The following is a 16,327-nucleotide window of genomic DNA, read 5'->3' as shown; positions in this document are numbered from 1 at the left end:
ACGCGATAGGTCGGTCTGTGGTAAGTTATGCGGCTCCAGTTTGGTCCCCGAGATTATGGGATACGAATTGAGGAGGCAAAGATTCTTCGAGTAAATCATCTTAATGAGATGCTTTCGTTGCAGTACTTGCTTGGGTGTTACCGTGAGAGCCATCCCAATCACCATCTACTGGCTAGGCCCGACACATTCAGGCATATTAGGAAGGATATTCATGCTCTAGAGAGGGAGGTCCAACAATATAGGAGAGAACCTCTAGATCAACAGGTAATCAAGCTGGTTTAAATAGTATTCACACGGATGCAGTTGCTAAGGCCATAAGCAAATATAGTGTGAATAAATTTCTCGGAGTAAATCCCCCATCTATGGTAACTGAGGAGCGTCAGCTGCCACGACAAACAAGAATAGTTTTGGCTCAACTACGCTCAGGATATTGCAGTCGCCTAAATTCTCATTGTGCGGAAATCGATCGCGCCGTGCAAGACATCTGCCCAGTATGCGGCATGGGCCCATACGACACAAAGCACCTTTTCAACTGCCCCGCCAAACCTACTCATATAACTCCAGTGGATCTGTGGCTACATCCCAACCAAGCAGCAATTTTCCTGGAATTGGATATAGACCCAGAGCCAGATTGAACAGAAGAACGAACATACAAACATAATAGTAAACACTGTTACAACAACAACAAACATATAATACAAAACACTATTACAACAACAACAGTTGCGACTGAATTTAATGAAGAAATGTCATAATTTGTGTTAATGTAATAAAGTTCGTAATATTTTTGTTTTACTCAAATAATAAATTCTTTTTATTAATTTCGGGGATATTTTGCAATGGCTTGCATTTTTATTGCATCTTTGAACTGAATACAAACACATTTCGAAGAGTGTCTTTAAACTCCATCCAAAGCACTGCATCAAAACACGTGCTTTGGATGCAAATTGGGCTGCATCCTATTCTACCCTAAAGGATTAGTTAAAATGCAATTCAAAAGTGATAGTTAAAATGCAGTGCCGAAAAGTTAGATACAATGCAGTGTCAAATGATTAGTTAAATGCAGTGATAATTGAGTGCATCTTTCAGTAGTCACGCTCTTGTAAAAATCATGAGTGAAAATTCACAATTTGATGCACTTCTAAATCACTTGTACAGTTGACTTAACTGCATCTTTGGAAGCAGACTTTTTGCTGGGTTGTCATAACAATGTCCATGTTAAACGTGTTCAATAACGTATGTAATTTAGATAAATAGGCGTCAGTAATAATTATGAACTTGCACACATAAGGTCGTGGGTTCGATTCCCCGTCCAGGCAACATCAAAACACTTTTCAACGGTGGCAAAATACCCCTCAGTAATGTTGGCGACATTTCCTGAGTATTTCAGCCATGTAAAACTTCTCTACAAAAGTGGTGTCTTAGACACGCCGTTCGGACTCGGCAATAAACTGTAGGTCCCATATCATTGAGCTAAAATGAATCGGGGTGCACTCATTGATATGAGAGAAGTCTCCCTTGTCCCTTATGGGATGTTTGTGGAACAATTATTATTATAAAAGAAAATATTAAAATTGTATATACATCATCTTATTATAAACTAATAAATTTATATTACTTTACAGATGGCATTCGTTATGCAACTAAATCGGATTTACTACACAATGGAAGTTTTCACGAAGCTATTGGTCCGGGTAAGGTTTCAATAAAATTTATTACATTCAATTTTGAAAGTAAGTAAAATATCAGTACATAAGAACAATTTTAAAGACTTATGATGAGGTATATTTATATTTAAAATAGCACTAAGCATTCAAAATATTTAAAACATTATCACAAATTAATTTCTAAATTGTTTTCCTAAGTTTATTTAATTTCGTTAGTTATGGCAAATTCTTTATTGTAATTATTTTCCTATGAATCTGAATTCATATCCTCCTTAACTAATTAGGTACATGTGGAAGCAGCATTTCGTTAATTAAGAGTTACAAAATGTGATTTTATGACATTTAAGGATGTTGTAATAATTTTGATTTACATAATCTTGAATAATTATGACACATTTAACCACAACATTCGTGTGCGTGTGGGCGTTGTTACACAGATGTTCACAAAGCAAGGCATTGAGTTTCCTGCAAATGTATGTACATATGTACATTAAGGTTTCGACTTTTTGATTTTTTTTCAAAAATGATTTTCTGTAACGGGAATGAATGAACTTTTGCCTATTAATGACTAAAATAATGTTTATTTTATTTAAATTTCGAAAAAGGTCACGCGCAAACCAGTTTGAAAAAAATTTTTCCTGACCCTTTGCCTATTATTGAGTACCAGGGACGTACGAAATGGTTTGGTCGACTAAAATTGCTGAGCTACTTTAACAAATTAATACGTTCCTTCTCTAAAATAATTTTTATTTTTGGAATTTTGAAAAGAAAACTTAGATTGAATACTATTTTTGAGAAAAACTTCCAGTAAAATCTGAATTACTTCTATATCTCATGTTATTTCATAATCAAATAATAAACGCTCGAGGAATTCTGTAATGAATATAAAGGTCTTGAGGCTTTAAACTCATTCTGTATTCAAAAAATGACGAGTTTAGTATTGTGCGGATTGGAAGTGCATGAAAAGACATATGTATATCAAGTACCAAGAAGGTCTATATGCGACAACATCTTCGGATACCACCCTAACAAAATTTCATATAAGGGCGTACTGCTAGCGGTCTTGTTTACAACGATATTCTATTTTTCGTGGGTAAGTCCATGCTTCCTGACATAACGGTTCAAAAGCTCTAAATCTTACCATGACCAACTAAAATGACGGCTTGACCAGGGTTTCGGAGTCGGAGTCCACGAGTTTTTCAAAAATCATTATTTGTTTTAAAGGAGAGCTTAAAAACATATAAGCAAACGGTATACCATACAAATTCAGAGAACGATTCACAGGATATTTACTTTCATTTGAAGTCTACTTTTTTCATATATATTTTGATTACAAATTGCATGTCCAGAAAATTTTGGGTCCAGTTGATCCTTTATTTTTGTTGCAAGCAAAATTTATGTTCTATGACAATAGAATTATAATTGGACATTTAATGTCTTTTATATAAGTCTTCTGTCAGAAGATCTACTGGTCTTCCCACAAAAGTCTACTCTTGATCTTCTGATCTTGTCTTTTGTTAGATGTCATCCTTGTCTTTTATTAAAGGACCTATTGGACTCCTATGAAGGACATTGAGGTGATATTTTATTGGACTTTTTAACTGTGAATCATGAATTGCTCATAATGTTTACTGCATTTAGTCCTTATGATTTGTATTGTCCCGATATTTACACATAGGCTTGTGCCAGACTATGAACATTTTCATGAAAATGTTTTGAGCTTATGGTCATGAAGGGAGAAAGCTTCTCCTTCACCTCCTCTCTCTCTCTCTCTCCTAAAAGTTAAAATATGTTCATGTTATATTTTCAATGTCTGGCGCAAGAGTTATTTTCTCACAAAGAAAAGTTCGTCCCAGAATATTCTCGTGCTTGTACTTTGTTGCTATTTTCCAATGTAAGATTCAGTAGAAACAATATAAATGTGAATTATACTTTATATATATGTTCTGTAGCTAAGTATTATATTCGAACGGATGTCTATTCTAAAGAATATGTTCGGAAAAACCAATAGATTAGCCTATATGGACCCAAATATTAACATTAATATTAATGTTTAGCGGTATAGAAATTTACAGTCGGAGTCGACCCGGAGTCGGAGCCGGAGTCGTGAAAAAAATTGGTCTGGAGTCGGAGTCGACCCAAAAATACCTCGACTCCAAAACCCTGGGCTTGACACCATAATTATCAAAAGGAATGACTTCCAAAATTAGGTCCACTTTCAAAATGGACCATTCTTTTAGGTATCTTCTCCACAAAAGTGCAAAACTTTTGCGCTCTTATTGAAGTCAAATTTATGAGCTCAATCGTGAAGTTTTATACCCAAATGTTTCGATATTTTTGTCGGAAAGTTTTACGTCCAAAAAAGGTCATGCAATTCTGAAACACCCTGACTACAAAATTTTTAGGACAAAGATGTTGGTTATGAAGCCCGTATTCGATCTGTCTATAGATTAAAGTCTCACCTCACACAGGCTGAGGGTATATCTAAGTCGGCAAACCCGACTGATACTTTTTAACTTGTTTTCGAGAAAACGAAAGATATGAATTTTCATAAGTTTGCCTCCGCTATGCCGACAGAAGTCATAGTCCTTGGAAAGTTTTAAATGTCATCGAGTTCATAAGCATCTAATCGTACAATTAAGATTGAAATAAGGCGGAACAACAACCATTGGGATATCAGTTGATGGAGTTTTTCGACTTAACCCATTTTGTCAGGACTTAGCTAAAATTTTGCTGAGACCCAATGTGGATTTCGTAGTCTCAAACAGTACAGCGAGTAGAATTCGGAGTCTATGAGTCATAGTTGGTATCGCCCGACTCCTGATAAAATTTTTTTTCTGTTTTTTCAAAATGCCTCTACTGAAATTATATACTTTGTGTCAATATTCCATATAAAATCAACTAAAAACCCTTTAAAATATCTTTATGTAACGCTACAACTGTTTTTAATTTCATAATTTTTGGTCAAGGTGGCCCCCCCGAAATGAAATCCTGCGTACGTCCCTGTTGAGTGCGATAACTTTTATTTCACTTAAATACTGAAAAACGTCCCACACAAACCACCTTTGATATGATATATGAAATAAAAAGTGTGTACGATATATGTAATGATATGATGATAAATTTACTACTTGGACCATTTGCAAAGAGCTAGCCAGATATAGTGCTAAATGTCTGTGCAAGATCTAGTATGATTTTAAGTGTTTTAGTGCTTATTATACTCATGAAATTTTGTTGTTGTTTTATGTCAAACTCCTAAGAAATAAGCTGAAACTCTTTGAACTTTAGATAAAGATAAAACAGAACTCGTAGACAATATAGAAAAAAATAAGTTCGGCCTGGCCGAACTTGTTATACCCTCCACCACGAGTTGTATTGAAGTAAAATGGAACAATTAGTTTCCTTTCGTTTATGAAGAAGACTAAATACCGAATTTCAGAAAGTTCGGTAAAACAATGTGGCTAACCTTCAAAATACCGAAATTCGGGAGGTACCATTCCATGGGGGTCATATCAAAACGTCGATCTATACCTACAAATTTCTGGCGGAAAGTTTTTAGACTCAAAGAAGACTAAATACCAAATTTCCGATATTTCGGTAAACCCTTCAGAATACCGAAAATAAGGAGTTACGCTTCTACGGAGGGGTATAGGAACCCGCGGACCTATACTAATAATTCTCTTCTGGAATATTTTATAACCCCATGGAAGGCTAAATACAAATTTCAGTCTTTCGGAGGGATATTGACCTCACAACCTTCAGAATTACGAAAATCACGAGGTACCGTTCTATTGGTGTTATATCGAAACGTGGACCTACATATATCGATGAATTTCATTGAGAAAGGCTTTTACCTCCAACAAAGACTAAATATCAAATTTAAGCCATTTCTGTGGGTTGCTGTGGCCACATCCTTTAAAATACAGAAAATCGGGAGGAACCGTTCTATGGGGGCTATAAGAAGGCGTGAAACTATACCGACAAATTGCAGGGAAAAAGTTTTATACCCAAAACGATGATTAAGTACCAAATTTCAGTCATTTCGGTGTGATAATGAGGCTACAACCTTCAAAATGCGAAATATCGGGTGGTACCGTTTTATGGGTGCTTTATGAATTTCATATGGAACGTTTAATACCCCAAATGAAGACCAAATACCAAATTTCAGCAAATTCTGAAGATTATTGAGGCCATAACCTTCAAAATACCGGAAATAAAGACAAAATACCAAATAAAGACCAAACACCAAATTTTACCCTTTTCGGTGTGATAATGAGGCCACACCCTCAAAATACCGGAAATAGGAAGGTACCGTTCTATGTGGGCTATACTAAGACGTGGACCTGTACCGACAAGTTTTTGGTGGGAAGTTGTATACCCCTAACGAAGACTTAATGACAAATTTCAGCCATTTAATGAGGAATATTGAGGCCACTATATCGACACTATACCGACAAATTGCATATGGAACCAAATGACCAAAAGACCAAATACCAAATTTCAGCCATTTCAAAATACCGAAAATCGGGAGGTACCGTTCTATGGGGGCTATGTGAAGGCTTGGACCTATACCGACAAATTTCTGGGGGAAAGTTTTTTACCCCCAACGAAGACATGTGCGTGAAGATAAAATCGATTTTGACTAGCGGAGACAAAAACCACATTGGTGGTGGTATAACAGTATAACAGTTGTATAGCAGATTCGTACGAAGGTAAAAACGATTTTGAAAAACGATTTTCAAGAATATATGTATGTTTTAGAATATTGCTCGGTATATAAAAAAAAGATGAATGCATGCATAGCACTAAGTATTTCATTGTGGAAATTTTGAGAAAATCGGAAATTTTTGAAAAAAAAATATTATTACACAAGAAAGTTAAACAAATCGACCGATGATGAAAAGCCTCCATATATGGGATGGACCTATTGAGGGGCCTCCTAGGCGAAATCTGTGGGGGGTAGAACATTTTGGCGTATGCAGCTAACTAGAGCATTGGCTTGGCTATCAGAATATGCTGATATCCAATGGATTCATTGTAGAAAGTTAAACAAAATCGACCAATTATGAAAGGCCTTCATATATGGGATGGACCCATTGAGGGGCCTCCTAGGCGAAATCTGTGGGGGGTAGGAATATTTGGCGTATGCAGCTATTTAGAGCATTAGGTTGGCTACCAGAAAGTGCTGATAACTAATCATTTGATTGTAGAAAGTTAAACAAAATCGACCGATTACGAAATGCCTTCATATATGGGATGGACCCATTGAGGGGCCTCCTAGGCGAAATCTGTGGGGGGTAGGAATATTTGGCGTATGCAGCTATTTAGAGGATTGGGTCGGCTACTAGAAAGTGCTGATAGCTAATCATTTGATTGTAGAAAGTTAAACAAAATCGACCGATTATGAAATGCCTTCATATATGGGATGGACCCATTGAGGGGCCTCCTAGGCGAAATCTGTGGGGGGTAGGAATATTTGGCGTATGCAGCTATTTAGAGGATTGGGTCGGCTACTAGAAAGTGCTGATAGCTAATCATTTGATTGTAGAAAGTTAAACAAAATCGACCGATTATGAAAGTCCTTCATATATGGGATGGACCCATTGAGGGGCCTCCTAGGCGAAATCTGTGGGGGGTAGGAATATTTGGCGTATGCAGCTATTTAGAGCATTAGGTTGGCTACCAGAAAGTGCTGTTAACTAATCATTTGATTATAGAAAGTTAAACAAAATCGACCGATTACGAAATGCCTTTATATATGGGATGGACCCATTGAGGGGCCTCCTAGGCGAAATCTGTGGGGGTAGGAATATTTGGCGTATGCAGCTATTTAGAGGATTGGGTCGGCTACTAGAAAGTGCTGATAGCTAATCATTTGATTGTAGAAAGTTAAACAAAATCGACCGATTACGAAATGCCTTCATATATGGGATGGACCCATTGAGGGGGCTCCTAGGCGAAATGTGTGGGGGGTAGGAATATTTGGCGTATGCAGCTATTTAGAGGATTGGGTCGGATACTAGAAAGTGCTGATAGCTAATCATTTGATTGTAGAAAGTTAAACAAAATCGACCGATTATGAAATGCCTTCATATATGGGATGGACCCATTGAGGGGCCTCCTAGGCGAAATCTGTGGGGGGTAGGAATATTTGGCGTATGCAGCTATTTAGAGGATTGGGTCGGCTACTAGAAAGTGCTGATAGCTAATCATTTGATTGTAGAAAGTTAAACAAAATCGACCGATTACGAAATGCCTTCATATATGGGATGGACCCATTGAGGGGCCTCCTAGGCGAAATCTGTGGGGGGTAGGAATATTTGGCGTATGCAGCTATTTAGAGGATTGGGTCGGCTACTAGAAAGTGCTGATAGCTAATCATTTGATTGTAGAAAGTTAAACAAAATCGACCGATTATGAAAGTCCTTCATATATGGGATGGACCCATTGAGGGGCCTCCTAGGCGAAATCTGTGGGGGTAGGAATATTTGGCGTATGCAGCTATTTAGAGCATTAGGTTGGCTACCAGAAAGTGCTGTTAACTAATCATTTGATTGTAGAAAGTTAAACAAAATCGACCGATTACGAAATGCCTTCATATATGGGATGTACCCATTGAGGGGCCTCCTAGGCGAAATCTGTGGGGGGTAGGAATATTTGGCGTATGCAGCTATTTAGAGGATTGGGTCGGCTACTAGAAAGTGCTGATAGCTAATCATTTGATTGTAGAAAGTTAAACAAAATCGACCGATTACGAAATGCCTTCATATATGGGATGGACCCATTGAGGGGCCTCCTAGGCGAAATCTGTGGGGGGTAGGAATATTTGGCGTATGCAGCTATTTAGAGGATTGGGTCGGCTACTAGAAAGTGCTGATAGCTAATCAGTTGATTGTAGAAAGTTAAACAAAATCGACCGATTATGAAATGCCTTCATATATGGGATGGACCCATTGAGGGGCCTCCTAGGCGAAATCTGTGGGGGGTAGGAATATTTGGCGTATGCAGCTATTTAGAGGATTGGGTCGGCTACTAGAAAGTGCTGATAGCTAATCATTTGATTGTAGAAAGTTAAACAAAATCGACCGATTACGAAATGCCTTCATATATGGGATGTACCCATTGAGGGGCCTCCTAGGCGAAATCTGTGGGGGGTAGGAATATTTGGCGTATGCAGCTATTTAGAGGATTGGGTCGGCTACTAGAAAGTGCTGATAGCTAATCATTTGATTGTAGAAAGTTAAACAAAATCGACCGATTATGAAATGCCTTCATATATGGGATGGATCCATTGAGGGGCCTCCTAGGCGAAATCTGTGGGGGGTAGGAATATTTGGCGTATGCAGCTATTTAGAGGATTGGGTCGGCTACTAGAAAGTGCTGATAGCTAATCATTTGATTGTAGAAAGTTAAACAAAATCGACCGATTACGAAATGCCTTCATATATGGGATGTACCCATTGAGGGGCCTCCTAGGCGAAATCTGTGGGGGGTAGGAATATTTGGCGTATGCAGCTATTTAGAGGATTGGGTCGGCTACTAGAAAGTGCTGATAGCTAATCATTTGATTGTAGAAAGTTAAACAAAATCGACCGATTATGAAATGCCTTCATATATGGGATGGATCCATTGAGGGGCCTCCTAGGCGAAATCTGTGGGGGGTAGGAATATTTGGCGTATGCAGCTATTTAGAGCATTAGGTTGGCTACCAGAAAGTGCTGTTAACTAATCATTTGATTGTAGAAAGTTAAACAAAATCGACCGATTACGAAATGCCTTCATATATGGGATGTACCCATTGAGGGGCCTCCTAGGCGAAATCTGTGGGGGGTAGGAATATTTGGCGTATGCAGCTATTTAGAGGATTGGGTCGGCTACTAGAAAGTGCTGATAGCTAATCATTTGATTGTAGAAAGTTAAACAAAATCGACCGATTACGAAATGCCTTCATATATGGGATGGACCCATTGAGGGGCCTCCTAGGCGAAATCTGTGGGGGGTAGGAATATTTGGCGTATGCAGCTATTTAGAGGATTGGGTCGGCTACTAGAAAGTGCTGATAGCTAATCATTTGATTGTAGAAAGTTAAACAAAATCGACCGATTATGAAAGTCCTTCATATATGGGATGGACCCATTGAGGGGCCTCCTAGGCGAAATCTGTGGGGGGTAGGAATATTTGGCGTATGCAGCTATTTAGAGGATTGGGTCGGCTACTAGAAAGTGCTGATAGCTAATCATTTGATTGTAGAAAGTTAAACAAAATCGACCGATTATGAAATGCCTTCATATATGGGATGGACCCATTGAGGGGCCTCCTACCGGTCGATTTTGTTTAACTTTCTACAATCAAATGATTAGCTATCAGCACTTTCTAGTAGCCGACCCAATCCTCTAAATAGCTGCATACGCCAAATATTCCTACCCCCCACAGATTTCGCCTAGGAGGCCCCTCAATGGGTCCATCCCATATATGAAGGCATTTCGTAATCGGTCGATTTTGTTTAACTTTCTACAATCAAATGATTAGTTATCAGCACTTTCTGGTAGCCAACCTAATGCTCTAAATAGCTGCATACGCCAAATATTCCTACCCCCCACAGATTTCGCCTAGGAGGCCCCTCAATGGGTCCATCCCATATATGAAGGACTTTCATAATCGGTCGATTTTGTTTAACTTTCTACAATGAATCCATTGGATATCAGCATATTCTGATAGCCAAGCCAATGCTCTAGTTAGCTGCATACGCCAAAATGTTCTACCCCCCACAGATTTCGGCTAGGAGGCCCCTCAATAGGTCCATCCCATATATGGAGGCTTTTCATCATCGGTCGATTTGTTTAACTTTCTTGTGTAATAATATTTTTTTTTTCAAAAATTTCCGATTTTCTCAAAATTTCCACAATGAAATACTTAGTGCTATGCATGCATTAATCTTTTTTTTATATACCGAGCAATATTCTAAAACATACATATATTCTTGAAAATCGTTTTTCAAAATCGTTTTTACCTTCGTACGAATCTGCTATACAACTGTTATACTGTTATACCACCACCAATGTGGTTTTTGTCTCCGCTAGTCAAAATCGATTTTATCTTCACGCACATAACGAAGACTAAGTATCAAATTTCAGCCATTTCGGTGGGATAATGAGGCTAAAAGCTTTAAAATACCTAAAATCGGTTGGGACCGTTTTATGGAGGCTATATCAAAACGTGGACCGATATAGCCCATTTGCAATACCAAACATCCTACAAGTAATAGAAACTTCTATACCAAATTACAAAGCTCTATCTTAAAGATTGCGAGCTTTATCTTGATTTCAACAGACGGACATGGTTATATCGACTTTATATAGAATTTAACCTTGATCAAGAATATGTATACTTTATAGGGTCTCCGATGAAAATTTCGATGTGTTACAGACGGAATGAAAAATTTAATTATACCCTCCATATTATGGTGGAGGGTATAAAAATGCATTTTTTGAGTTATGCGACTCTTTGAGTAAATGAGCAATATACATATTTAAAATAAGACAATAATAGGCTTCATATAAGGATTTCATTACTGCCTTGTTTGGAATAATTTAAATTAGGAATTCGTTTTAAATATGATTTGCTACTCAAGTTTAAGTTATTGTACCAGTTAAAGTCACACAATATTTGTAACACATACATACATCCAGGGACGTACGCAGGATTTCATTTCGGGGGGGGGCACAACTTGACCAAAAATTATGAAATTAAAAAATGTTGTGTAGCGTTACATAAAGCTATTTTAAAGGACTTTTAGTAAATTTTATATGAAATATTGATACAAAGTATATAATTTCAATAGAGAGAGTTTACAATATTGTAGATATAACTTTGAAATTTGGAACAGAGTATAATAAATTACGAGTAGTCTTTATATTTCAAAGATTTTCAGTATTTCTTTCTCTTTAAAGTACATATCCATATATCCCACATTAACTTCAGTCCCATTAAAAAAGATTTGTCTTATTTTTGCCTTATTAAGTTATCAATTTAACACATTTTTACCACGAGGACTGATTCTGATAAGAAGATCTATCTAAAAACCTATTAATGTTATTTGTATACCATTAATTAATTGAAATAAATATCTCAAAAAAAAAAAAAAAAGAATAAATCGAATCCGCGAGTGCAGATTGGGCTTGTACCGAACTATTGTTAGAAAATAATATTCTTTTATGTCATAAAAACACCAAAACTTTACTATTTTACCAGAAGTGATAGAGTCCATGCAAGCCAACTAAAAAATTCAGAAAATTACATTTATGGTCTGTTCCAGTACTGCAAGAATCTACTCATTTTTAGTAGTAAAAATGTGTAGATTCTTTCTTACAGGTTCTGGAACAGGCATTTAGAAAAAAGAGAAAACATTTTTATCAGGAGTCGAGCGAAATCAACTACGACTCATAGACTCCGAATTCTACTCGCAGTACTGTTTGAGACTACGAAATCACCATTCTGTCTCGGCAAAATTTTAGTCCTGACAAAATAGGTTAAGTCGAAAAACTCCATCAGTAGTGCGATTGTCTAACATATTTTTTGAGTTACCGACAAAAATCGGTAAAATTTCAACGCAAAATTATATATGAAAAGTTTGGAAGTGGACCTAATTTTGGAAGTCATTCCTTTTGATAGTTATATTGTCAAGCCGTTATTTTAGTTGGTCATGGTAAGATTTAGAGCTGTTGAACAGTTATGTCAGGAAGCATGGACTTACCACGAAAAATAGAACATCGATGTAACCAAGACCGCAAGCAGTAGCATTGGTCAAAATGTCCAATGGATTCTCGAACAGCCCATAAATTGCACTTACATATGTTGAAATTTTGTGAGGGAGGTATCCGAAGATGTTATCGAATATAAACCCTCTTGGTACTCGGTGAAATCGGATATTGAAATTTTGTGTGCGAGGTACCTGAAGGAGTGAACCGATATAATCCATACTCGAGCCTAATGTATGTCTCGAAGAAATCGATTTAGACCTTCGAGAGTTATTGTGCGCACCATTTTAGCGAAATACGAGTATTTTGTAGTCTTGTGGGAAAAAGGAATGGACCAATATGACTTAAAGTCCGTTAGCTTATAGGCCGAAATTACAGCAGATTTTAATACCATTTAACCAATATTTGAGCATTAATTTCGTACTTTGTTAATGGTAGTAAAAAAATTCTGGTGGGTATGCTACTTATAGCAGATATTAGCACTTTATGACGCACAACAATAAATTTTTCTCCATTAAATAAAAAATAAAAAATTAAGGTAGTAAAACAAATTTCTAATTGGTTTTAGAGATATACTCCACGGAAAACACTTGATATATCGTACACTTTGTCCAGTAAACATGTCATTTCATGCACTTCCAATCCGCACAATAATAAACTCGTCATTTTTTGAATACAGAATGAGTTTAAAGCCTCAAGACCTTTACTCGTACAGTTGTAAACCCCTATTTTGAAGACCTTGAGGAAAACTATTTGAATCAAGGGATAGAATTGCTAGAAAAGCGTTGGACTAAGTGTATTGAAGTTTCAGGAGATTATATTGAAAAATAAAAATATTTTTGAAAAACTAACTATTCTCTTTCATTGATAGGCTAAGAAGTTTCCGAGCCGACCTCGTATATTCATTATAGAATTCCTTGACCCTTTATTTTTTGATAATGAAATTACATGAGATAAAGAAGTAATTCAGATTTTACTGGAAGTTTTTCTCAAAAAGAGTATACAAACAAAAAAAAATTAAATATTTCTTAGACGACTTGTTCATACAGTACATTTTTAGTACATAACCTTCAGAACAAATTTTTTTTCAAAGTTCCAAAAATAAAAATTATTTTAGAGAAAACACGTAATAATTTGTTAAAGTAGCTCAAAAAATTGTAGTCGACCAAACCATTTCGGGGGGGGCCCGGGCCCCCAGTGCCCCCCCCCCTGCGTACGACCCTGCATACATCCATAAACAATTCAATTAGAACAAACAATTTTCCGGAAAATTCCGTGAATTTTTGTCTGTTATACAAACAACAGTTGATCGTTGTATCTTTCCACATCTCTTCCTCAACTTATGTGATGTTTTTTTTTCTTCTTCTTATGTATTCCAACCAGTTCTTGTTATGGCCCAATGTTTTTGCCTTATGCCCGTTCGTGGTGTACGCAGTAAAACAGTTAAAGGTCTGTCATTTCGTTGGCTCAGCTTTCGCACCAGCTACTGTCTCGTCTACATGGTCCTAACCGTTGCCGATACATTGCTAACATTGAATTTGGTCAGACACGCTGAACTGGATGTGCGAAACATTGGTGAGTAGAATAAATTGTCGCCAACAGACATCGCAAAATAAGAAACAAGAAGAAGCAAGGCGCAATTGATTGGAGGTTTTTGTTTTTTGTGTACTTTTTATGTCCTTCTGTTTTTGTATGTTATTTTGTCTTCTTTTTTTGCAGAACCATTGGTTTTTCACACCACCATTCTGTTGGCTTCCATTGGCTTTTTACGATTAGCCTCGAAGTGGCCAAAACTGATGAGACGTTGGCAACAAGTGGAAAGACAATTACCAGCATATCACAGTTGGCAAGAACGTGAAGAATTGTCCAAGCGAATTAAAGCAGTGACATTTGTTCTGATCACAATGTCGTTGAGTAAGAGTTGTGAGGGGCTTAGTTTAAATGTGCAATACATGTTCAAAACAAACTTATGACAATATGTTTTTATATTTGAATTTTTGTAATTTAAGTTTTGTATTGGTTACTTTATAATTTGCATTTTATATTTTGTATATTATATTTTATATTTAATTTTTATGTTTTATATTTTATTTTGTATTTTTTGTATTATATGTTTTATATATCATACTTTATATTTAATTTTTATATTTTATTTTTTTTTTTGTTTTATATTTTATATGTTATATTTTACGTTTTTTTATTTTACATTTTATATATTATATTTTATATTTCATGTTTTATATTATACTAGCATGTGCCCACTTCTTCGTTAGCGAAAAGATCACATTAATAGAAAATGGGATGCAAACATACTTTTTATTTACCCCGTTCATATTTGGAAAATTTATTAAGGAAAATATGAAAAATTTGTTCAAATTATAAAATTCGATTCCTAACATACCTAAAACTAGTGGTACATAATAATACTTTTCGTACAATTATGGGTTTCTGTAGGACGATTCGAATTCAAATTCGTTCGTATTAATACCAAACATATCAACAGTGACACTCACACAAAATTTCAGAATCCCAATTGCATCCTTTCACCCTAGCTTTATCCTTTCATCCAAGTTGTACCAAATTTAGTACCATTTATAACATTCCGTACGATTACACTATGCAACACTGAAAATGCAAACAACTTCTGATATGCATTTTTTGAAAGTACATATTTAGACTATAAAAACCCTAGTAGGGTTTTGTCCTGTCAGATCCAGTTCGGATTTTATGGCCTCATCTATACCGGGCTAAATCTACACTTTTTTGCATTTATCAGGCCTCTATCTCAGAAACGAATAGGAATTTTACCTTGGTGTCTTTAGCAATATTGTAGCCCTAAATTAGTAGAACTTATCTTTTGAAAGAACCACATAAGAAAAACTCCATCTAGGGCATCAAAATCTATAAAATATAGAAAATTTTACATAATTGCTGAAATTCTGGTCAGTATCGGCTAAATTATTGGGAGTTGAACCAAGTAACCTCTTGCAAAAATCTTCCAAATAAAGTTCTCAGCAATTCTTCAGAACATTCCGAAACTCTAAAATGCTTACTTCATGTTATTTCAGCGGTATTTTGCATCATATATTTTACTACACGTATTTCAAACACAGTTCACACCAACAGTTTATTCTCCCATTTCGGATTTCACTACATTATTGACATTTTTATTAAATCGTCGTTGAATAATGTACTGAAAACAACGGTATAGAGGCATTTTACAACAATGACATGTTCTGAAGAGTTGTGTATTACATTCCAGGGAATATTTTTCCAAAAGAAGATATTCAGAAAAAATTAACGGTTTTGGAGACACGGTGCGAAATGTATAAAAATTGTGGCATTTTTGCATATATTTTGAAATTTGATGCAATAAATGTAGTTTTTCGAGTTCATTATTTATCCAAATATTTTATTCTTGTCCTTACCTACAAATTTGCTTAAGAGGTCAGAAGAAGATTCGCATTGGTTTCAGAGATATAGCCCCGAATTTCTTTAAAAACTCAATACTTAACCATGTTTAGATGGGGCCATAAAATCCGAGCTGGATCTGACACAACAAAACCCAACTATGGTTTCCTGCCGTTTGGGTCTGTACTTTCAAAAAAACCTCAGTTCGAATTGTTTGCACAAGATCACCTTAAAAATGTTGCACAGTGTTATAATACTTATACTTCTTAAACGATCTCATTATCTCAACATCACTCACAAATAGCTACCATATTACCAAATTTCGGAATTCCCGATATATCCCATTCCACGCTTATAGTTCCCATTTTCTCCTCATATTAGCCTCACTTATCACCTGTGACCCAGTTCTATCCCTTCATCTAATACCAAAATTATTCCAAATGTTGTACCACTAAGCATTTTTTGTACATTATAGTATGGATTTACACAATT

At 36.1% G+C, this 16,327-nt stretch overlaps 1 protein-coding gene across 1 annotated transcript in view; it reads left to right on the top strand.

Annotated features, from left to right (window-relative positions):
• Positions 1 to 16,327, top strand: part of Gr5a (Gustatory receptor 5a) — a 44,378-nt gene that overhangs the window by 13,801 nt on the left and 14,250 nt on the right. Inside the window, exons 3-5 of the mRNA XM_073982870.1 lie at positions 1,626 to 1,694; positions 13,808 to 13,999; positions 14,144 to 14,338. Coding sequence (XP_073838971.1) covers positions 1,626 to 1,694; positions 13,808 to 13,999; positions 14,144 to 14,338 — 456 coding nt within the window. The remainder of the gene's footprint in view (positions 1 to 1,625; positions 1,695 to 13,807; positions 14,000 to 14,143; positions 14,339 to 16,327) is intronic.

This window comes from Musca autumnalis, unplaced genomic scaffold, assembly GCF_047663935.1.
Source record: "Musca autumnalis isolate F117 unplaced genomic scaffold, ASM4766393v1 scaffold_4, whole genome shotgun sequence".
Classification (NCBI taxonomy): Eukaryota; Metazoa; Arthropoda; class Insecta; order Diptera; family Muscidae; genus Musca; species Musca autumnalis.
Note: the sequence above shows the minus strand (reverse complement) of the source record. Positions and strands in the feature narration are given on the sequence as shown.